The sequence below is a fragment of the Malaclemys terrapin genome, chromosome 7 (genome assembly GCF_027887155.1).
Source record: "Malaclemys terrapin pileata isolate rMalTer1 chromosome 7, rMalTer1.hap1, whole genome shotgun sequence".
Classification (NCBI taxonomy): domain Eukaryota; kingdom Metazoa; phylum Chordata; order Testudines; family Emydidae; genus Malaclemys; species Malaclemys terrapin.
Window position 1 is genome coordinate 31006954 of NC_071511.1, and position 24455 is coordinate 31031408.

Sequence of the window (24455 nt, forward strand, 5' to 3'; positions counted from 1 at the left end):
CTCCTGTGCAGATCAGGCACACAGAGGAATCTGTAATACACGCTCACCAGTGGGTCACACTTACTGTACAGGGAAGCCTAGTCAGCCACAGATGAAGAAGAGGGGATTTGTATCCTGACCTCAGCACTTACATGCAAGCAAGAGAGGTTTCTATTGAATTTATATATCTAAAGCACCCAGCACTGTGCTATCCCGGCATCAGGAATTCAGCCTAGCATTATGTGTATGAAGAAGAGGAAAAAGAGAAGGTAGACAAAGACTGGCCTTGTGCTGGAGACTGGAGGTCAATTGCCAGCTTTATGGCAGACTCCCTCTGAGACCTTGGGCAAGTCACTGAACCTCTCTGGGCCTCAGTTCCTCCAGCCGTAACATGGAGACAATAATCCTTCCTTTGGCTATTTAGATTGGAAACTCTTTGGGGTAGGGATTGTCTCTGATGAGGCCCATGCAGTGCTCAGCACAGTGCTGACCTCACCCTTCATCTGGGGCCTTTTGCGGGTAACACACTACTAGTATTTAAAGTCCCAACCTTTCCCCTGCCCAGTTGAATCTACTTCTCCCCACAACTGAAACCAAGTTCTCTCTCTCTCACTATGCTGTAACCTCATCTTTCAGAGAAAATAAGGGGCATTAGCAGACAGGAAAAATACTTAGTATTAATATTTTCCTTCACAACCCATCCTAGCACCAACACTGGCTTTATCTTCCTCTCACTACCTCAAAGTTGCTCAACAAGCTTTATTTTTATTAGATACATTATGGATCTAAAGCACACTCACACACACCCCACAACTGGGATGGGGGAGCCTTGTTGTGCCAGGTGCTGCACAGGCCCATGGTGAGAGAGCCTATGCCCTGAAGAGTTCACAGTATAAACCAGCAAAGTGTGGGAGGGGAAACTGAGGCACAGAGAGACGAAGGGACTTTCCTGAGGTCAGACAACAGGATAGTGACAGACTTGGGATTAAAGTTCAGGTGTCCTGGGTCCAGTGCATTGCTCTAGCCATTGGACCACAGTGTCGTGAAGGACTAAGTAAGGAGCATTTGCTCACCCATTCCTGTCGTATTTCTTGAACACTGGGAAGGCTTCTAAGGGGTCTCCAAGCTACAGGGGAAAAAAAGAGAAATCACACCCTAGAAAATTAGATGTTAATGCACATGAAGCAGTCAAACTACAGAGTGATGTTGGGTGAATAGAGGGTGTCCGCCTTCGTTCATGATTCTCCTCCTTTCATAGCTTTAAGACTCTGTTTTTACCTTGCTTCCTGAAATGCTCTGGAGAAGGATCGCTAGCCCCGTTGTCTTATATAACGAGGCACAGATGCCTTGAAGGGGGAAGAGGGGAGGAGCTTTCAGCTGTTTAGAAAAAACAAGAGAGGAGCTTTGTTCTTTCAAGGTCTATGTTCAATCACAACAGCTGAGCTGCAGCCAGCACCTGAGAAGCATTATTGTGCACCCCACATCAACACTCCAACAAACCATATTCCTTAACCCTTGCTTATTTCAAAAGCAGTCAGACTGGCTGATCAGACCATAATTACAAGAGGAGCTCCCTTCCCGTGACAGGGGAAAACTGCAGGGTATTAGAGCAGTAGAGTAGGCTGCAGAAAGTCAGAAGGAGCTGGTATTTCGCACAGATTGTTTGGATTCTCTTCATGCACGGTGATCAGAGATGAATGAGTGAGGGGTCAGCGCCATGGCAAAGAGCAGAGCAGTAGCTTATTCTGCAGCTAGAATGGTAACTCATGGGCTGACTTTACAGGGTGCAGCTCATTTTCTAGACTCTTAGCTGAGTTTAAAAGCCAAGTTGGAAAGCATTTCTGAGAACCAAGGGCACCATAGTACGGGCACAGGTCAGGCAGTCAACAAGTGGCATATGGCACATCTTGGCCTCCTTCTTTGTTTGCAGAACACTAGAGTGTCTCACAGCCACATTCATGTTTAGTGACACAGCGTTCCCCTCCCTCCCTGCTACAGTAACCACTGCGGCTCTTGCACATTAGATTCCTTATTGTCTTTGGATACATTCTTCATGATGGCTTAATTGCTTGGTTCCATACACAGCCTTACTGGAGGATGGACTCAACCATTCTTCCATTCTACAGCCAAAACCAAGTATAAACAAGAAAAATCCACTGTCTTTCTATATCTCTTATTTAAGGCCTGGTCTACACCTAAAAATTAGATTGACTAACTCAGGGGTGGGCAAACTTTTTGGCCCTCGGGCCACATCTGGGTATGGAAATTGTATGATGGGCCACGAAGCTCACGAAATTGGGGTTGGGGTGCGGGGGGGGGTGAGGGCTCCAGCTGGGGGTGTGGGCTCCAGCTGGGGGTGTGGGCTCTGGGGTGGGGCAACAAATTAGGAGTTCAGGGTGTGGGAGGGGGTTCCAGGCTGGGGCGGGGGGTTGGGGTGCAGAGGGGTAGGGCTCTGGCTGAGGATGCAGGCTCTGCGGTAGGGCAGGGGATGAAGGGTTTGGGGTGCAGGAGGGGGCTCTGGGCTGGGACTGAGGGGTTCAGAGGGCAGGAGGGGGATCAGGGCTGGGGGGCAGGAGATTGGGGCGCAGGAGGTGGTCAGGGGTGCAGGCTCTGGGTGACGCTTACCTCATGCAGCTCCCAAAAGCAGTGGAATGTCCCCCCTCTGGCTCCTATGTGGAGGTGCAGCCAGGCGGCTCTGCGCGCTGCCCTGTCCGCAGGCACCACCCCTGCAGCTCCAATTGGCCGTGGCCCACCTCTGGACTAACTACATCGCTCAGGACTGAGAAAACTTTCATGCCTTGTGTGACATAGTTAGGTCGACTTAACCCACACTGTAGAAATGGCTAAGTCAATGGAATAGTTCTTCCATCAACCAAGCTATTGCCTCTTGGACAGGTGGATTAACTACACTGAAGGGAAAAATCCCTTCTGTTGATGTAGGAAGAGTCTGCGCTACCGCGGCATAGCTGCAGCTGTGGTGAAACCAAGGAATAGAGTGATTTACCCAAAGTCTCAGAGGAAGCATGGGACACAGTAGGGAATTGAACTAATCTCCTAAATCCCTGGCTAACACCATAACCATTAGACCAGTGGTCTCCAACCTTTATAAGCCCAAGATCACTTTTTGAATTTAAGGGCAACCCACGATCTATCCCGCCCCTTCCCCGAGGCCTTGCCCCTTACCCAAAGCCCCGCCTCACTCACTCCATTCTCCCCCACCCTCACTCACTTTCACTGGGCTGTGGTAGGGGTTTGGGAGGGGGTGCGGGCTCTGGGCTGGAGCCGGGGGGTTCGCAATGTAGGAGGGGACTCTGGGCTGAGCCTGGGGCAGGGGTTGTGGTGCAGGAGGGGGGTGAGGGGTGCAAGCTCCAGGAGGGAGTTTGGGTGCAGGAGGGGGTTCTGGGCTGTGGCAGGGTGGGGTACAGGCTGCTGGCTCTGGGAGGGGGGTCAGGGCTGGGGCAGGAGGTTGGGGTGTATGAGGGGGTATGGGGTGCTGGTTCTGGAAGGGAGGTCAGGGCTGGAGCAGAGTGTTGGGATGCAGGAGGGGGTGGGGGTGCTGGCTCTGGGAGGGGGGTCAGGGCTGGGGCTTGGGGTGCAGGAGGGGATTCGGGGTGCTAGCTCCAGGAGGGGGGTCAGGGCTGAGGCACAGCCTCCTGTTGGGCAGCACTTATCTCCAGCAGCTCCTGGCTGGCTGCCGCTAAGGCAGGCTCCCTGCCTACCTCGGCCCCACGCCACTCCTGGAAGGGACCAATGTGTCCCTGCGGCCCCCGGGGAGGGCAGGTGGTATGGGACTCCGCGCGCTGGCCATCTCTGCAAACACCGCCCCCGCAGCTCCCATTGTCCACAGCTCCCCATTCCCGGACAATGGGAGCTGTGGGGGCGGTGCTTGCAGGCAGGAGCAGCGTGTGGAGGGAGACTCCTGCCCCCCCACCCGCGCTGGCTGCTTCCAGAAGCAGGCATGGGGCCGGGGTAGGCAGGGAGCCTGTCTTAGCAGCAGCCCCGCTGTGCCCCCAGAGATCACGATCGACTGGGAGATCCTCTAGGATCGACCAGTCGATCGCGATCAACCAGTTGGTGACCACTACACTAGAACATCCTTTCTCATCTCTCATTCAAGCACCTTTGAGTGTTTTATAATTACTATTATTAGTGCATACATTCCTAAAGTGCCCAGCATTATAGCACATGAGCACTACAAGACAACAAGCACCCTTGTGTGGTGGCAAAAGCATAAGAAGCAATCAAGTCACCCACCCACCATCTCTGGGGTGGGAAGTAGCAGCTAACAGTGCACGGCAATGCTAAGCAGTTAATAAACAGAACAAAAAATAGTGCATCTAACTGAAACTAAAGGGGAATTCTGGGTAGGCAGATAGGCCACTACACTGACAGCCATCTGTGTAAGAGACAAGATAGAAGGATTGTAATCACCTTTTTGTGTTTCATTTAACACTGATCTGTGAAAATATACACTGAGGCATACTTGTTTAAATGGCTGTATACTTCAAGCAATGGAAAACCTATAAAGGACTGTAAAAAGGAACATTAGTAACTACTTACGGTATGTCTACACTTCACTCAGAGGTGTGACTGCAGCATGTATAGACATATCCGAGCTAGCATTAATCTAGCTAGTTCAGGTACCAACAACAGTGAGGCCATAGCAGAATAGACTTCAGTGCAGGACAGCTGGCTGAGTAATAATAATAATTAATAATTAATGGAGATATCCCATCTCCTAGAACTGGAAGGGACCTTGAAAGGTCATCGAGTCCAGCCCCCTGCCTTCACTAGCAGGACCAAGTACTGATTTTGCCCCAGATCCCCAAGTGGCCCCCTCAAGGATTGAACTTACAACCCTGGGTTTAGCAGGCCAATGCTCAAACCACTGAGCTATCCCTCCCCCCATTGTACATAGCCAGGAGACCAGGTGGGCTTGTACACCCCACATTGAAGCTTGTGTTTTCATGACTTCACTGCTATTGGTACCCGTGTTAGCTAATTCAGATGAGTCTACACACGCTGCAATCACACACACCAACTGCAGCATGGACATACCCTAAGTTTAAGTGTGCTACATGATATGCTGACAGTTTCTTGCAAAATAATGCCAGTTATATAGGAGTTCTCATCCTTGTTCATGACCTGTGTTGACAGCTGGATTTCTCTGGGACAATGTGGCTTAAAAAGCGCATAGAGCGCTCCTGGTCGTGGGAGTCCAGCTGAGGAATGAGCATCCATAGGAGATTAAAAAGTGTGATCTGCAGTCTGACCACTTTCAGGGACCCTCCTCCGAGACAAAGCATGTTTGATCTTCTCCATAACTGGCACTGTAAAGGGGTTCTTTACTCATTGCTAGGGTGTCTCCTTGTGGCTGCATCTGGAGAATGGAACTCCCTGGCCTGATAACTCCCTGGCCTGATACCTCCCTGGCCTGATACTCCCACTATCTATCTTTCATGCTGTGTCCCCTCTCACACTCCAGGATTTGGGGTACTCTCGCTCTTCATGATACAAGGTGTTCTCTCTTCGTGGCTTGGCCCTTCAGCCAGGTCACTATGTGATTTCCCCCTTCCAGGGCATCAAAGTCTCTCCATATGAACTGTCTCAGGAAGTCTTCCAATTCACTGCCCAGACTGTGCCACTTCTCCAGTGGCTGGTAGGGGAACCAAGGCCCACCCACTAGTCTGGGTTCTAGGGACATTTGACTCAGTGGTCAAGGTCTGCACTGTCCCAAACCTGGCTGCTGTTCCCCTGAGCCTTTTCCTACTCCACCTCTATCAGGCTTCCTTCTCCACCACCTCTCTGGTTAAGTTCTTTCCTCAGGGACAGAATCCCAGGGCTTCTTCTCTCCCTATGGGTTTTCTCCTTTTCCCTCTCTAAGACCAGAGAATGACTGCAGGCTTCCACACCACAGTCTCCTTCTGCCCTCACTGGCCTTATACCAGCTCTGCCTGCCCCCTGGGGTCCATCCTCAATCAGGGATTGCCTATCAAGACTAATCCTCCTTTAGGAGTGGCCTATCACAGGGGTGGGTAAACTACGGCCCATGGTCCGGATCTGGCCCTTTGGGGCTTTGGATCCGGCCCACAGGACTGCCCCCCGTGGGGCCGCGGACCCCGCGACGCTCTCCAGAAGCGGCCGGCACCAGGTCCCTGAGGCCCCCGGGCGGGTAGGCAGAGGGCTCCGTGCGTTGCTGTTGCCTCCAGGCATCGCCCCCCTTGGCTCCCATTGGCTGGGAACAGGGAACTGCAGCCAATGGGAGCTTCAGGGGAGGTACCTGGAGGCGCAGCAAGGGCAGTGCACATGGAGCCCTCCACTTTCCCTTCCCCCCCCAGGGGCGGCAGTGCTTCCTGGAGCGGCGCAGAGCCAGGGACAGGCAGGCATGCAGGGAACCTGCCCTGGTCCCGGTGCACACCGCTGCCACCCCGGAGCCCGAAGCCCTTCTGCATCTCGCCCCCCCAACTCCCTACCCTAACCCCGCTGCCTGCACCTCGCACCCCTCCTGCACCCCAACTCCCTGCCCTGAGCCACCTGTCACACCCCACACCTCTCCTGCACCCCAACTCCTTTCCCTGAGCCCCTTCATACACCCCACACTCCTCCTCTGCCCCAATACCCTTGCCCTGAGCCCCTTCCTGCACCTCACACTCCCGCACCCCAACCCTCTGCCCCAGCCCTGCATACAATTTCCCCTCCCAGATGTGGCCCTTGGCCCAAAAAGTTTGCCCACCCCTGGCCTATCAAGTTAATTGGCCCCTTCTGAGCCCTGTTAACCCTTTCCGGGCTAGTCTGGGGTGAACCCAATCACTGACAGGAGGAAAATTCAAATACATAAATGTCTTTCTATGGTAGGTGTCCTCCACATCGCCATAGTATTTGAGCGCTTCACAATCTTTCATACATTTATCTTCACAACTCCCCTCTACTATTATCCCCATTTTGCAGATAGGCAATGGAAGCATAGAGACTAAGGCTATGGATACATTGCACACATTATAATGGGGAGCTGTGCTATTGTAAGGTGTACTGTGCAGCCGCTCTTTATCACAGGGAGAGAGCTATCCCAGCAACAAAATAAAACCACTTCCAACGAGGGGTGTTAGCTTTGTTACCAGGAGCATGGCTCCTGCCCATAAAGTGCTGTCCACACCGGTGCTTTGTGTCGTTAAAACTTTTGTTGTCCAGGAGCTGTTTTTTCACATTGCTGAGCAACAAAAGCTTTAACGATGAAAGTGTCAGTGTAGACAAAGCCTAAGTGACTTGCCCAAGATCACAAGCAGGGACTTGAACCCTGATCTCCCAGGCTACTTTCCTAACCCCTAGACCAGGGGTAGTCAATTATTTTTTGTCAAAGTCCATATTTCTTGGTCAAGATATAATCAAGGTCCAGACTTCAGAGAAATATTTTTCACAGTGCAATAACAGTAATGATAATAGTAAGTAAATAAAACGATTTTGCGGTCCATTCAAGTGTCTCCCGGTCCAGATATGGCCCGCAGGCCACCTATTGACTGCCCCTGCCCTAGACCATCCTTCCTCTCCTCCTTCTTTGGTTAAGGAGAGAAGAGCAGAAGACTCCATGAAATCCAATAGGCACCTCACCCTACAGATTTAATTTATCACTGGAAGTGCATAGATATGGCAATGAGAGCTATAGAAAACCACTAGAGAGCAACTGCCCCGGAGATTCCATTTATCCATAGAATGTGGGAGTGGCAGAATGTATTCTCTTCCCTAGTAATAATTCTCAGATATAGTACAGTAACTCCTCTTACTTAACGTTGTAGTTATGTTCCTGAAAAATGTGACTTTAAGCAAAACGATGTTAAGCGAATCCTATTTCCCTATAAGAATTAATGTAAATGGGGGGGGTTAGGTTCCAGGGAAATTTTTTTCACCAGACAAAAGACTATATTATCTATATCTATATCTACACACACACACAGTATAAGTTTTAAACAAACAATTTAATACTGGTACACAGCAATGATGATTGTGAAGCTTGGTTGAGGTGATGAAGTCAGAGGGTGGGATATTTCCCAGGGAATGCCTTACTGCTAAATGATGAACTAGCAATCGGCTGAGGCCTCAAGGGTTAACACGTTGTTAATGTAGCCTCACACTCTACAAGGCAGCACGAATGGAGGGAGGGGAGACAGCATGGCAGACAGAGAGACACACCCTGTGTGAGAGAGAGAGATGCGCATTGCCCTTTTAAGTACGCTGACCCCACTCTAAGTACACTGCCTTTTTAAATAGATCAGCAAGTTGAGACAGCAGCTTCTGCCAGCAAGCTCCCTACGTCCTGAGCCCTGTCATGTCCTGCCCCTGCTCTATGGAAATGGGGTAAGCAGGGTGCAGGAGCAGGAGGGAGAGGGACACCCTGACATTAGCCCCCCTTTCACTCCCCATGTACAGCAAGCAGGAGGCTCCAGAAAGCAGCTCTAAGGCAGAGGGCAGGAGCAGCACATGGCAGTGGGGGAAGGGACAGCTGAACTGCCAGCAAATGATAGCCTGCTGCGCGGCTGCCACACAGGGAACTTAGGGGAACGGGGAGCTGATAGGGGGACTGCCAGTCCATCCTGGTTCAAAGCTCCCACCAGCTAGCTCCCACAGGCTGGTCCTCCTGCAAGCAGTGGACAAAGCAGGCGGCTGCCAAATGGCATTATAAGGGAGCATTGTGCAACTTTAAACGAGCATGTTCTCTAATTGATCAGCAACGTAACAACGAAACAACGTTAACCGGGATTACTTTAAGTGAGAAGTTACTGTACTTTTCATCCACAGATACCAAAATGCCTTACAGAGATCAGTATCATCATCTCCATTTTACAGAGGGAGAAACGGAGGCACAGAGCTTGGATGTAACTTGCCCAAGGTCACGCAGCATGCCAGTGGCCAAGCTGTGCCCAAGTTTCCCAAGTGCTCTATCTACTAGACAACACTGCCTCTCCCCCCTGCATAACCCTACAAGGACTCCTCACTCCTGATGTGTAGGAACCCTCTGTAGAAAGAAGGTGGCATTTCAATCTCCAGTCTTTCAATGCCTGGTCTCTGAGGAAACTGCCAACACTGTTGTCAGCGTTGATGGCGGCTTTTGTAACATGGATCCATCAACTCATTTCACACGTACCATGGAATGGCCACCAGACCGTAGTGACTTTTAGGACACAACAAGCTGGAGGTGTAAAGCTCCTCATCCCCTAATATTAATCCTCTGAGCTATTCAATTGCCCAAACCCATGAGGGAGATTGGGTCTCTACCATTAGTCTCCGTGTACCCCATTAACAATCTCAGGGCCAGCTAGTCCTCAAATTATGATAGGGTGGAGTTAACGCTTGTTTGGGGGGAGGGGCGGAGGAGACACTTACTTTATTGGCTGCTTCTACCTTAGCACAAACAGCATCCATGGCAGCCCGTTCCTCCAGTCGCTTCTGTTTCTTCTCCTTGGCTTTACTTGACTTTCTCTGAAACAGAATGATTCAGGGTTACAGCACGACAACCCTCACCTTGTCTTGAACTCAAGGGCACTACCTATAATGGGCATAAAATTGAGGGCTGGTGGCAATCTGCCAGTCTGGCCCAAAGGGACTCAGCATGCAATGGTCCAAGAGTCATTTGCTTGATCGAGACAGACTATTGCACTCAGAGATCTGTAGTCTCTATAGGGCATTAAAGGACAGCTGCACGCAATACTGCAGAAAGAAGCCCAGTGGCTGCTGTCTGCCCATCCCTACATTATGCCAAGTTTCATGACTGAAACAGATCAGATATTGTTCAGCAATACCGTTCTAGTTACTGCAAAACAGACCACAGAAATTCAGACTTGGGACTTTAAAAAGCCATTTTATACCTGCTTCCAATGAAAACTGTTTTATACCAAGGTGGGTTGTTGGGGTTTTTTTGGTTGAACTATCAATGCAAATATTTTATATTAGTTTTATTTTAAAATACTGCCCACAAATGGTCGAACAGAAACACTCTTTTCACTAGCAGAGACCCACAGGCATGAAAAACCATAATCTAAGGATCAGATTCATGAAACACAACCAGTTTGATTTTAGGAATTTATCAAATAATTCCACCCTATATCCCCAAAGCAGAAGAAATTAATTGTTTACTTTAATGTAACTTGTTTAGACTTCATTCATATGCATGTTTAAAGTTTTCCTTTTTTTTAAATTAAGAACTACTATCTTTTAATATTTATGAAGCATGGGCCAGGCACTGCTGGGGACTTTCAGGGATAGCACTGTATTGGGATAAGATGAAAGTATAGTAGGAAATGCCATTCTTTAAAGGGAAGCCCTGCACACACCTCTACAGAAGTATATTTACTGTATAGATTTTCAGTACAAGAGGAGAAAGGCAAATAATGACATCTGGCGGAAGATGAGCTATGCAGTTAGCACAGCTGTTGCTGTACAGTCTGTTGGATTTGTGGTTGCTTCACAGCCTCGAAATCACTGCACATGCAGCCCCACATCCTAGCCAGCATTTGCTTTGGAGCTGATCATCCAGATGAAGAAACTGCTTTATGAGACATGAGACACTTGTTCCCCACAGCACTGGTGCTTTGTAGAGCAGATCAATATTGAGAATCTAACTCATGTCACCACTTAGGGATCACAATAGTAATTTTACTCTGCTCCACTACTCACCCTACTGCAATCATGCTTGGAAATGCTGCCATAAGTCATTTGTTTTCTGCAGTGCTGTAAAGTTTAGCTGGGTCTGCAAGTCACTAAATACTGGTGGGTGTGAGCCAGTACTATGCTTAACCTTAATGCTCACATAAAAAAATAAACCACGCAAGTTCAAATCAGGACATCAGTTCTCCTGACACGTGGCTGGCAAACATGTTCAGTCTGCACATGAACCAAGGGGAAGTGAGGCAGGAAAGCTGCCAGGCTGCAAGCTACATAAACACATGGCAGCAGAGCGTCTCGTGAACCTCCTTTGCACAGATCAGACTGAAAGTTGCATTCCTGAAATTACTTGTTTAACCCAAAACCCTGACATTGAGAAAATTCCTAGTCCCTTGCATGCACAACTTTATGCTGCCTGATACCAGGGAAAGCAGATACGGGTACTTTCTTTGGGGATGCTGAAAAAGACTCTGATTGGGATGAACTCCCTTTCACCCATGATTGATCAAAACTCCTCCCACTGAATTGAGAGTATGGGCTCATGGCAGATTCATGTCCTGATTAGCAAACTTCAGCACTTATTTCATTTAATAGCTATCCATTCTGACTGGGGTCAGTCGGGGCAAGATTGCCAGTAGTTTAAAAAATCATTATGGCAAGAGGTAAGTTCACCCTTAACTATCCCTTATTTTAGTACTGAAGTTACACTGGACTGCACTGTAACTTGCATTCTCCACTCTCTCATTTGGAGTTAATCCTTATTCTAATGCAGAGAGGTAACTTTTAAAGCTGTCTGTCTGTGAGAGAGAGAGAAAGTGCAGGTTGGCATAGTCAATCTTCTGTCTGTTCCCAGAACACGGATAGCCGCAGGCAAGCTTCCCACATGGTTTCCAGCCATCATGGTACTAGGAGAAAGAGGGAAATGGCTTAATTAATCTCCAGCCTCTCAACAAGGAGGCCAAGCACCAATGCTGGAGGTTGTTTCTGTAACGTGAACATTTGCTCACTGGGGACCAGACTGAGATCAGCAAATCATTACACAGGGGCCACTAAAAGACCATCAGATGGGAATGACTTTTAGTTGCTCCTGATCCAACGCCATATGGGAATTGATGACCTAGAAGTAAGAGACTCATTTCCAGTCTCCTGAGCCATCCGGTTAGTGGAGCACAAGGGAGAGATTTCCCTTTGGCCAGCCATAAATGCTCATTGGGACAAAACACGGGAAAAATAAACACCTGTCTAACACTAAAAAAAAGCAGGATGGTGCCAAAAAACACATGGCACCAATTATTGAGGAAACAGCTCATCCATGGAAGGATTCAACTCCAGTGTGATCTACCACAGCTTCAGGAAGACCTAAGACAAGCTTTGAAGAGCAAAATCCAACTTCAATATTACACAGATGTTTAGGCCAGCTAGAATCCTGTTTGTTGCTGGACCAGATTAAGGTCAGACATCAGTATCATGCATCTAACAGTAGCCACTATCTGATGCTTCCAGAAGGCATCAAGCAAAATTACACAAGGCATCTATGCAAAACTTGAAGTGATCTAAACGCTCTTTGGATCATGTCACCTAGAAATCAGGGATCCACAAGAAAAGTCTTATCTCCATTTTTGATACTTCGCAGAAAGGAACATCCACAGCATGGATGATGCACTATTCCTGAAAACCCTGCTAATGCTGCAGTGGTCTAAACTCACAGGATAGGGCTTGGGGTGGGTGCTGAAGTTAACCTAGCTTGTTTCTTCCAGAATTACCTAGATTTAAAACCTTAAACTTTCCCAAAGTTGCTTCTACAATCAGCCCTGCTGTTGAAGTTAATTGGCATTCTGCTAATTTAGTTATAGTCAGAACCAAACATACAACTTGAACACAATTTTAGAATAAAAAATACCTTTTCACCTCAGAAACCATTTACCACTAAGAGGAGTGATTTATTTGGAGAGGTGGAGAAGGAAGAAGACACTACCACACTTCAAAAATATGGCCAAAAGAAAAATAAACTGCCCGGTATTTTCTTTATAAGTACTTCCTCTTCTCCCTTCCCAAACCCGGATAGAACCCCATAGTCCTGACTCCCAACCGCACTGTTCCAACACCCTGCACCCCTTCCAAAACTGGGAATAGAAACCAGGCATCCTGACTCCCCGCTTTAAGTCATGGGCCACACTTTTCCTTCTAGAGCTAGGAATACAACTCAGTAGTCAGGCCTGACTCCATGCCATGCTCTAGCATCTAGAACACACATGAAAAATTAGTCAACATGGCTCACATGCAGAAGCCTCTTCTTCAAATTAAATAACTCAGCAGTCTATTTTTAAGACAGCCACACCACTATAACAACTAGAGGCCAATGAAAATAAAGACTCCAATGACTTCATAAAGTTTATTTTCGGAGGTTTCAATTGCTGAGAGTTGGGGGATGTATGTGTTTTTAAATAGACTCTGGGTCCCAATGTACAACTAGGTGCAGGGAGAGAGTCAGCATTTAAAATGCTGAACAGATTCCTTGGTTATAGCACCAAAACCCACCTCTCCTCATGGGACCAACACCCACAAAAGTCTTCATTCCACCACAGATGTTGAAGCATGAGCCTCTCCCCTAAAATAGAGCCATCTTCACCATACATGTGGTTGCATCCCAGGGAGAGAAAATCAAAGCATTTTAGTTCAGGAATGTATCTGAAGCAAACTATTTCTGAGAGTTTGCTCTCGGGGCTATATTACCTGAGCCAATAAGTTATTCCCCTTCAGTACTTGCACTTCTGAAGTGGACAGCGAGAAGGAAGAACTACATTATTTGGTTTTAAATAAAGAGATTGATGCTCTAAAACTTTACACCTGGATCTCATTCAAACATAAAAGCCTGATGCCACTTTTGGGGCAGAATATACAAGAGCAACTTGACAAGGAAAAGTATTCTTAAAGCACAGAAATCCAATAATAAATAAACTGGTATTTTTTGAGCTTGCTCCAATAAATATCCTCCCATTTGCATTAATTTTTTTAGACTCAGTGTAACCCTCTCCATTAGGGTCGTGATTTTTTTTTTAAAACGGGTACAAGTGCAGTGTGGACACAATTATACCACAACAAAGGTGCCTTATACCAGTATAGCTTATTTCCCTTCCCATATGGCAACACACTCTACCGTATAAACATGTTTGTATTGGTCTAATTACATCCACATTAGGGGGATGTACTGCTTTAATACACTGGTACAGTTAAAGTGGCATAATGTGAGTGTAGACAAATCTTTAGCAGCAGGTCTGAAGAGAATTTGTTGTGGCTCATAACGCTTTGCATTTCTTTAGCCCATTTCAACAGTGGCATTCAAAGCACTTTCCAGCTCCTCATTGCTGTGAAGTAGGCATTTTCCCCATTATGTAGATGGGGAAACTAAGGCACACAGAGGGGAAGTGATATGACTCAATATCACACAGCAAGTAACCAGTTCCTGGTTTCCCTCCTATTCTAACCACTAGACCTAGCTCCCATCCTAGAGCTGCAAATAGGATCCACTGTAACCCACTTGACACCACTCTCCTCCAAGAGCTAGAACTCAGGAGTCCACACATCCAGCACACACCCTTAACTATTAGACGTCATGCCATCCATTGCGAACTGACATTAGTGCAGTGTAGCCAGGATCTCTCACACATTTACTGATAGATGTTCTTTAACTTGTATGTTCATCACATGTACAGCCCAGGAATGTGTGCGTGCATGCATGCGCGTGCACACAGACACACTATGGCCACCTCGTACTTTGGAGTAGGTTGGGTGTTTGGGAGCAGGGCTTGAATATGATGATAAATTGGAGAGAAGAATTACAACCCCCAGACCCCTTTATGCCACCCTCCCTCTGCAGAGAGGTAAATGCACAGTCCATGGCCTCCTCCCATCCGAGGTGAATCCAGACCCCCACTCCATGACCTCCTCCCATCTTCAAGGGGGATGTAGATCATCACTCTCTCCCTTCTATATATCTCTTCACACCTGTTCACCATTTATCCACAACTTCCCCCTTATCCCACTGCTCCCCACCCTGTCTCCCCATTTGCATGGAACTGCCCAGCTCCCACTTTCACTGTTCTCCCATCTCTGATCCCTAGATCTTCAGACTCCTCAACGCTCTGCTCTCCCCTCACATTGACCTCCCTTCCCCAGATCCCCCTCCATGGACCATCCCTAGTTCCTCCCTCAGGTCTCCCACCCATGTGCCTCCCCAGATGCCCTCCCCAAAGCTCACACTCTCCCTTGACACCCTCCCACCTCCACTCAAGTCTCCCCCTCCATGACATCTATGTTGACCCCCTCCAGGTCCTACCTTAATGAACTCATCCCAGAAACCCAACCTACCTTCTCCCCGTCCCCCACTCCGCCCAGTCACACCCATGCACCCTCCAACTTATTCTCTGGACCCCTCCATTAACCCCTCACAGACCCTCCCCCCAGCTCCCACCTCACAGGACCCCCGCATGGGCCTCCCAACTCCCCCCTCAGACGTCCCCATGGACCTTCTTCATCCCTGCCACAGACCTTCCCCCAGCCGCTTCTCACCGGCCTCAGGCACCCCCACGGACACTCCGTCATGTGTGCTCCCCCAGAGACACCCCCCTTCATGATCCGCCAATTCCTCCATCCCTGGTTCCCCAACTACCCCCCTCAGTGACACCCCAGGGGCTTCTCTCACCCCCAGACCCCTTCACAACCCCTCCATGGATACTCCCCCCTGGACCACCTGCACCTTTCCTTCCTCACAGCCCCCTCACGGATCCCCCCGCCTGACCCGGGCCTCTCCCCTCCCTCTCCGGCCTGGTCCCTCCACCGGGGCTGGGGGACCCTGACCTCACTCACCCCCATGGCGGCGACAAGCGGGACCCCACCGACTCCTCACAAATCCGCGGGAGGGGGGACCCACAGGGGGAGGGGGCGAAGGGGGAACAGAAAACGGTCGGTAGGCACACACTGCGCCTGCGTGGGGCCCGCGGACGGAGAGGAAAGGGGCAAGGGGGCAGCGAGGAATACTCTGCGCAGGCGCGGAGCCAAGGGAATACGGGGAAAGGGAGGGACATGTTGCGCAAGCGCGGAACCGCGCACAACTCGCCGGCGCGCGAGGGAGATTCGTGCGCATGCGCAAAAGCGGGGGCGGGCCGCTAACGGTCGAGACCGCGCCCAACGGTCGGCGCGAGGACAGTGTTCCTCTGATTGGGTAATGGCCGTCGAGTGAGAGCCCAGCATCCCTCCACATCAGTGTGGGCGCCAAGAGAGACCCCTCCCCCTGCCCAAGCTCCCCTCTCTGGACATGTCTCCACTCTGTCCCCCATCCTGTATTTGCCCCCTCCCCTCCCTGTACTGCCTCCCTGTAACCCCTGACCTTGCCCCAACACCCTGACATCCTACCCCTCCCTGCACCCCCTGACTGAACACCCCCACTCCCCTCTCTGTGCCCCTGCCCAATGCCCCCATGTCTCCTGGCCCACCAGTATTCCTACATCCCTGCCCAATGCCCCCATGTCTCCTGGCCCACCAGTGTTCCTACATCCCTGCCCAATGCCCTCATGTCTCCTGGCCCACCAGTATTCCTACATCCCTGCCCAATGCCCTCATGTCTCCTGGCCCACCAGTATTCCTACATCCCTGCCCAATGCCCCCATGTCTCCTGGCCCACCAGTATTCCTACATCCCTGCCCAATGCCCCCATGTCTCCTGGCCCACCAGTGTTCCTACATCCCTGCCCAATGCCCTCATGTCTCCTGGCCCACCAGTGTTCCTACATCCCTGCCCAATGCCCTCATGTCTCCTGGCCCACCAGTGTTCCTACATCCCTGCCCAATGCCCCCATGTCTCCTGGCCCACCAGTGTTCCTACATCCCTGCCCAATGCCCCCATGTCTCCTGGCCCACCAGTGTTCCTACATCCCTGCCCAATGCCCCCATGTCTCCTGGCCCACCAGTGTTCCTACATCCCTGCCCAATGCCCCCATGTCTCCTGGCCCACCAGTGTTCCTACATCCCTGCCCAATGCCCCCATGTCTCCTGGCCCACCAGTATTCCTACATCCCTGCCCAATGCCCTCATGTCTCCTGGCCCACCAGTATTCCTACATCCCTGCTCAATGCCCCCATGTCTCCTGGCCCACCAGTATTCCTACATCCCTGCCCAATGCCCCCATGTCTCCTGGCCCACCAGTGTTCCTACATCCCTGCCCAATGCCCCCATGTCTCCTGGCCCACCAGTATTCCTACATCCCTGCTCAATGCCCCCATGTCTCCTGGCCCACCAGTATTCCTACATCCCTGCTCAATGCCCCCATGTCCTTGACCCTGATCCAGTTCTCCCTGCACGCTTTGATCCAAATCCATCCCTGCACTCCTGATGCTGATGCCACCTCCTTGTATCCCAACCCAACAGCCCTTGTAACTGAGACCCAATGCCCTCTTGACCCCAGCCCAACATCAACTGCTCCCTCTCCCTGTGCCCTTAACTCCAACCCAACACTTCCTGTGGCCCCAGACCCAATGCCCCCAAGATCCTAACACAATGCCCCTTTGACGCCTTCCTGGGACACCTCACCCCAAATCAATGCCCCTGACCCCATCTCAACATCCTTTTCCTACACCCCCACACACTCCTACTATGTCCAATGCTATTCAACATTTCCATCAATGACCTGGAATAAGTAAATATAAAACCACTACTGATAACATTTGCAAATGACACAAAAATTGTTGGAGTAGTATGATGAGTGGAATGAGGAGGACAGTCCTACACAGCAATCTGGATTGCTTGGTAAGCTGGGCCCCTTCCAACAAAATGTGTTTCAATACAGCCAAATGCAAAGTTATACATCTAGGAAAAAGTAATGCAGGCCATCCCTACAGAGTAAGGGACGGTATCGTGGAAAGCAGTGACACTGAAAAGGATTTAGGGGTCGTAGTGGACAAACAACTCAACATGAACTCCCAGTGTGATGCTAGGGTTAAAAAAAGGGCCAATAGGATGCAATCCTTGGATGTATAAAATGGGAGCAGGGAGATGGTTTTACCTCTGTATATGGCATTGGTGAGACTGGAGTACATCATCTAGTTTGGGGTGTCAAATTTTTAAAAGGATGTTGAAAAATTGGAGAGGGTGCTGAAAAGAGACACAAAAATTAGTTGAAGGCTTGAAAAAAGGTCGTATAGGGGAGACTTATGGAGCTCAATCTATTTAGGTTCTCAAAAAGAACATTGGGAGGTGACGTGAAAACAGTGTATAAGCACCTTCAGGGAGAGAATATCCCAGGTATGAAAGGGCTCTTTAGCCTAGCGAAGAAAAGCAGAGCAAGAACCAATGTCTGGAAGTTAAAGTTAGACACATTCCAATTAGAAATAAGGCACCAATGTTTCACAGTGGGGATGGGTGAGGAGGGAAAACTCCAGAAGGCAGTGGGGGATTCTCCATCGTTTGATGTCTCCAAATCCAGACTGGCTGCCTTTCTGGAAGATGCTTTAGTCAACAACAAGTTATGCCCCCACCCAATGCCCCCCTCCTTATGCCCCCAGCAACCCATGCCTCCCTTCTATGCTCCTTCCCCAAAGCCCCATATCCCTTTCTGACCACCTGAAGTCCCCTCCTGAAAACCTAACATCCCCATGCCCCTCACCATGCTCCCTCTCTGCACATCATGCCCTCACTTCCAAAATGCATCCCTTTTGTTTATGCCCCCTGCACCTCATCCATATGCCCCCATGCTCCCTCCATATTTTACCTTGCCTCATCCCTATGCCACTCCTCCCCTTCTACTTTGCCTCCTTATGTCCCTGCCTACAGGCAAGCAGAAAAAGGGGATGAAAGTGGAGTGTGTATGATGGAGGGGTAAGGGGAGTGTGTAGTGTGAGGAGAGGTAAAGGGGAGGATACTGGGAGGGAAGGGGAAGCAGGGAAGAGGAGGGCACATAGGTGCGGGAACAAGGGATGCAGGGGGTGCTGCAGCACCCCCAGGTTTTGCGTGGGGTCCCAACTGCCGGCCCCATGCCCAGGGACTCCGCTGCTAGTCTCGGCTGCCAGTCCCAGGTCCTGGCTGCTCCCCCCGCACTCAGGGGCTCCACTGCTGGCCCCGGTCCCAGCTTCTGGCCCTGCACCCAGGGACTCTGCTGCCACCTCCACACGCGGGGTTCCAGCTGCCGTTCCCACACGAGGTCCTGGCTGCCAGCCCCGCGCCTGGAATTCTGCTCCTGGCCCTGCACCCAGGGTCCAGGCTGCCAGCTCTACAGCTGGGGGCTCGGCTCCTGGTCCTGGCCCTGGGCTCCACCCCCACCCCTGGCCCAGGGCTCCACCTCCAGATGTGGCCCCAGCCTCGACCCCTTTGCCCCATCCAAGGCCCCCCTCCTGAAGGCCCTGCTCCCAGCCCCAGCTCTAGGGGCTGTAAGGAGGGCGCACCTCCACTCTAAAAACTGTTCCAGCACCACTGGGAGGGCAGGCGGGAATGGGAGGAGAGGACATAGGGGAAGAGGGAAGTGGGAGGAGGAGAAGGCACAGGGGGAAAAGAGGGGACCAGGAAAGGGGGTGGGAGAGGAGGGAAGACAGGGAGGGGTTTTAAAGGAGGGTGATGGATAAAGCAGGGAGGTTGTAGAGGGGGGCAGGAGATGAACTGGGTAGTGGGCCCAGCTGATCATGGGCTGACACCACACAGGGTTTGGAAGGCCTCTCAGTTGCTGTTCTTACTCCTGGCAATGGCTTCAGCCCCTAAGCATCAGCTTCACAGTTCCTAGTGTCCCCAGTTGTACTAATCCCCATGTGTCCAAAGACTTAAAATCCCCTGGCACTTGGCATTTGCCTCAGTGACCCCTGAACTCATTACCATGCTCCACCCAAGAGGCAGTGGCATCGCAGGAGTGTTCTGTGTGTAGAAGTTCTGCAGCACAGTGAAGTGAAAGGTGCAGCGTAGCTGCAAATGACTAAAAAGCAGACATGGGACTGGGAATTAGGAACTCTGTGTCTGATCCCAAATGGCTGGCGAACTCAGGCAGGTCCTTTTGCCTCTCTGTGCTTCAGTTTCCCCATTCATAATTCCAAAGGGGCTAGATTATTTTACTCATCTTGCTATCTAAATGTAGAGCGGGGTTCAAAATGATCCTATTAGGATCTTAACAAAAATAATTAATAACTCTGCTTGTCAGCTGCCATTTACTTCAGGCTGCAACACCTTCTTCATCCATTTCCCCAGGACGGGGATTTTTTGGGGTGGGGTGGGAGTGGGGAGACCATTTTTGTAATTGCCCTCAGACAAATAGATTTTGTGCTTGGGATATTGAATTTTCATTACCCTTTTTGGCAACAGGTTTGAGGTGAGACGAGAATGATTGTCTATTGATCTAAAATTTACTTAGATTGGAGCAGGCACCGTCCTTTTGTTCTGCACTACTGCAATACAGATAATTAGTAATAATAATTGCGATAAATCAATTGTCGATCCGGGCTCAAGCAGACACCAGAGGGCGCCAGCATTGCAGAGTCCCTTCACCAAGGCCAGTGGAAATGGCAAGGGGGAGGACTGAGACCCATCCTACTTGGGAGCAGAAGCGGTGAATGCATGGAAGTGGGTCGGGAGAGGACTGGTAGGGAGCGCATAATGAGGCCTTTGCCTCATTGCATTGTGGGAAGACTGCCTGGCTTGGCTGGGTCATATGATCCTAGGCTCAGGTTGTGCTACCAGACCCAGTGTCACCTTTAGAGGAAATGCTCCCCGCTGAAAAGAGCCATTTTATAGTGGCTGAGCTGAGGGGAAATGGAATCACTAAGCATGGAGGGCCAACCCTGGGCCTCGCAGGCTGCCCACAGGCTGCTCTGAGAAGGTCTCGTCAAACCTCCTCCTCCATAGCACTATCCCCATTTCTTAAGAGGGAAACTGAGGCACAGAGAAGCAGCTTGACCATAGTAGCACACATCAGACTTTCCAGACCCATGTTCTTTCTGCCTATGTGAATGAATTAACTTTACCCTAACTCTGAGAAATGCTCCTGGGAGCCTAGTGAAACTGGTTGTTTACCAGGCAGCAAGCCACAGGGCTCTGGTTCCGAAAGTATCAATGCAAACCCTAGGCTGAGGAGAGCAAGGCCAAGGGGGGGATTACAGTGGCTAAAAGGATGGCAGAGCTTCCAGGACACAGGGTGAGAGATGACTCCTCAAGCCCACTCCACAGCCCTTTGCTATCCAAGCCCTGGGGTTCGTATGTGCATACTGAGCTCTGCAGATGCCCCTCAGTCCTGACTGGAAATCCGCCAACATCCACTGTTCCAGTTCCGGGTCCCTCCTGAGCAGGAAAGATTGTGCTGGATCATAAAGCATAATCTGTGGCCTTGACTCTGCCCACAAGCTCCCCCCTCTCTTTCTGCTTGCAAACACAGTATCATTTACCCGCAGGGGTTAAAAGTGGGAGATACTCTGTCCAACATCCTCCCCAAACTCCCATCCCTGCATCACACACCCCGCATACCCCAGCAGCCTCTCTCATCTCCTCCATCCAGCCTGGCTTTTGAGAGGGTCTGAGTTTGCTACCCAGGAATTGCATCCATCCTCTTGCGGGTGGAGGTGGGGGCGGGAGCAGGGGGGCCATGCAGGGCTAGATCGCCTTTCTTTAGCTCTGCACGCAGCCAGCTCATGTATCCTGTCTCTGGGGAAAGGACGAGGGTGGTGGGAGGGGGGTGCGCTTTGCCACGTTGGCTCCTTTCCTGGCCTGCTGGAGACGGCAAGTTCCTGTATCCTTCTGGAGTGGGGAGACCCTGGAGCCCAGATGAAAATGCCCCTGCCCCAGTTAAAAGCAGGAGCCTGAGGTATGAGGGGGGAGCAGCTAATCCCAGACAGAGCAATACACCCTCAACACACACATACAAAACTATTGCATCTGCACCAGTCCCAGGAAGCTCACTGCCCCACACCCAGAGAGCTCCCCATCTTACGCCCCATTTCTCTGTCCCCAATGCTGCAGCACACTGGCTCCCTGCCTTAAAATCATCCCCATCTTAACACCACCCCCCACTGTTCTGTCCCTCATTGGTGCATCTGCACCAACCCCAGGGAACACACTGCCACCCCTTCACTAAGAACCCCCCATTTTATCACCCGTATTGCTCTGCTCACCAATATTGCATGTTCCCCAGGCCTGGGAGGCCTGTTGCCCCGTCTGTGCTGAGATTTCCACCATCTAGTCCCTCATACCCCATTGCCCAGACCCAGGAAGCGCACTAAAATCCCCCCTCTGACCTGCCTTCCCATAGCAGCCCCCTGTGTGACTGGATTTGTGGGCCTAGAATTGGGGATTCATTTCACTCCCTTTCACATGGGACTGCTCATAAACCCAGTATCCGCCCTGCCAGCTTTAATTGGGGGGAAGAGAGGGTTGCTGAGGGGGAAGCCTGGCTCGTTCCCCTCCTAGTCTGGTAGAGCGGGCAGCATCATGGCTTGGCACAGAGTGACAGGATCAGCTGCCACTGCTGAAGGTGTAATCCCTGGAGCGGTGGGACATGGGGCTCCGGGCTCTCATCACCCGGGTGTGGCGACGTGTGACCACAGGATCCCCTGTGGCTGGGTGATGTGCGCATGCACAGTGCTGTGTGTGCCCATTATTTGTTGTGTGGGCAGAATGCCCATCTAAGCTTCTATCCCTAGGCCTCAGCCTAGTGGTACCCAGCATGAGGGTGGTACCCATGTTTGTTCCAGTTAGCTCCTTCCCCGTCATACCAATGCCTCATTCAAGCAGATCTGGGGTGTAGTGAGAGACCCCTTCTTCGCCCTCCCCCATGCTCAGATCAGAACAATGGTAGGCCTAGCACCCTCCCTCCATCTCTGCAGCAGCTCAGGGTAGGATGAGGCAGGAGGGGAAAGGGGGAAAAGAGTCGGTGTCTCTTTAAGACCATCAGGTTGCAGGGAGCAGATGGCATCTGCTTCCAGTCCTTGTTCTTTGTGTGGCTGCACAAAAGAGGGAGTCTGTCTCTCCTGATCTTACCCCCGCCCTCCACTGTGGAGGAGGGGGGGTATTAAGATGTATGGGATTGAGGGGAGATTTACTGCAAAAAGTAAACTTGGATTTGCCAGGCCATGTACACTGGAGAATGGAGCAGATAAGGGCATTTGTTGCACAGGCTCCTTCCCCTTTATTGGTGGTGGTGGGAATACAATACAATTCCACACAAGGTCCCCATAAATCCCATTCAGCCCCCCCAAATCCCATCCAGAGACCACATAAATCCCTTCCATCCCCAATATCCTATACAGAGCCTCCCACCCACCTCCCAAAAGATCCTATCCAGCCCCCACAAATCCCATAGAGTCTCCCATAAATCCCATCCACACCCCAAAAATCCCATAGAGACCCCTAAAATCCCATCCAGTCCAGCCCCACAAACTACTGTCCAAATCTCTCCCCTAAAATCCCAACTCCCCCCCCCCCCTCCCCCAAGCAGATGCTTCTGGGAGCCAGCCTCCTGGTGCAGCCATTGTCTCCCCCTGACCCAACACACATTTCTGACTGGGGGTGGGGTGGGTGCTGAGGTCACAGTTTGCTTGGTGGCAGAAGCTGAGAGCTTGGGGTACACAGGATTTGTGGGAGGAAGGAGTGAGCAAGGCTGGGGGGATAACACTGGAAATACCAAGTAGTGGATTGGATAAAGTTGTCAAACAATAGCCTTAAAGTGGGGGGAAGATATGTGTGTTGGGGTGTGTGTGAGTGGGCTGTGTGTTGGGTTGCGAGTGTGTATTGGAGTGGGAGCATTGGGGAGGTAGGTGAGTGTGTGGTTGGGTGTGGGTGTTTTTATCTGTTGAGGCTGGGGTGGATGTGTATGGATGTGGGGGTGGTACATGTGAGCCCGCGGAAGGTTGTGGGAGTGTTTGACTGTATTTTGAAGCCTGAGTGCATGCGTGATTGCAAGAAGCATATGTATAAAGTGGCAGTGCATCTGTGGGAAAGAGAGGAGTGTGTGATGGGGGTGGGAGACAGCAGCCGTGTGGTGTGATTGTGTGTGTGTGTGTGTGTGTGTGTGGAGTAGCAGTATGGTTGTGTGTTGGAGGGGTGGGGGCAGGAAATATATTATGCCATTGTGTGTGTATAGCTGTGGGGAGTGCGTCTGATAGGTTTGGGGGAGAGGCAGCATGTGGTATCTGTGTGTGTGGCTGTGTGTCTTTGGGAGGGGGAGAGGAGGCAATGTGTGGTGCTGAGTGAGTGTATGGTGGCTGTGTGCGGGACTTGCAGGGCATGCAATGTGTGTATCTGTTGGGGGTGGGGGGCGAGGCAGCATGTGTTGTGTCTGAGTGTGTATGTGTTTGGGGGTGGAAGTGCATAGTGCATGTGTGTGTGTGTTTGGGGGTAGCAATGTGTGGTGCTACATGTTTATGTCTGGGATGGCAGTGTGTGGTGCTGCGTGTGTGTTAGGAAGTGGCAGTGTGTGGTGCTGCATGTGTGTGTTAGGAGGTGGCAGTGTGTAGTGTTACGTGTGTGTGTTTGGGGTGACAATGTGTGGTACTGTGTGTGTGTGTTGGGGGTGGCAGTATGCGCTGCAGCGTATGTGTGTTTGGGGGTGGCAGTGTGTGGTGTGTGTGTGTTTTGGATGTTAGTGTGTGGTGCTGCATGTGTGTGATGGGAGGTGGTAGAGTGTGGTGCTCCATGTGTGTGTGTATGTGTGTTGGAAGGTGGCAGTTTGTGGTGCTGTGTGTGTGTGTTTGGAGGGGTGGCAGTGTGTGTCTGTGTATATTGGAGGGTTGCAGTGTGTGATGCTGCATATGTGGGGGTGGCAGTGTGTGATGTGTGTGTTGGGGTGGTGCTGTGTGTATGTGTTGG

General features: G+C 50.9%; 1 protein-coding gene across 3 annotated transcripts in view; it reads right to left on the reverse strand.

Moving 5' to 3' along the window:
- NAA40 (N-alpha-acetyltransferase 40, NatD catalytic subunit) overlaps positions 1 to 15661 on the reverse strand; it is a 30310-nt gene extending 14649 nt beyond the window's left edge. For 2 of the 3 annotated variants that reach the window (XM_054034340.1, XM_054034339.1), the window contains exons 1-4: positions 15499 to 15661; positions 9355 to 9450; positions 1258 to 1356; positions 1053 to 1105 (exon numbers count right to left, since the gene is read on the reverse strand). In XM_054034340.1, the coding sequence (XP_053890315.1) occupies positions 1053 to 1105; positions 1258 to 1356; positions 9355 to 9450; positions 15499 to 15504 (254 nt within the window). In that variant the 5' untranslated portion in view covers positions 15505 to 15661. The remainder of the gene's footprint in view (positions 1 to 1052; positions 1106 to 1257; positions 1357 to 9354; positions 9451 to 15498) is intronic. The other variant, XM_054034341.1, reaches the window with a different exon arrangement.
- Positions 15662 to 24455: the final 8794 nt, after the last annotated feature.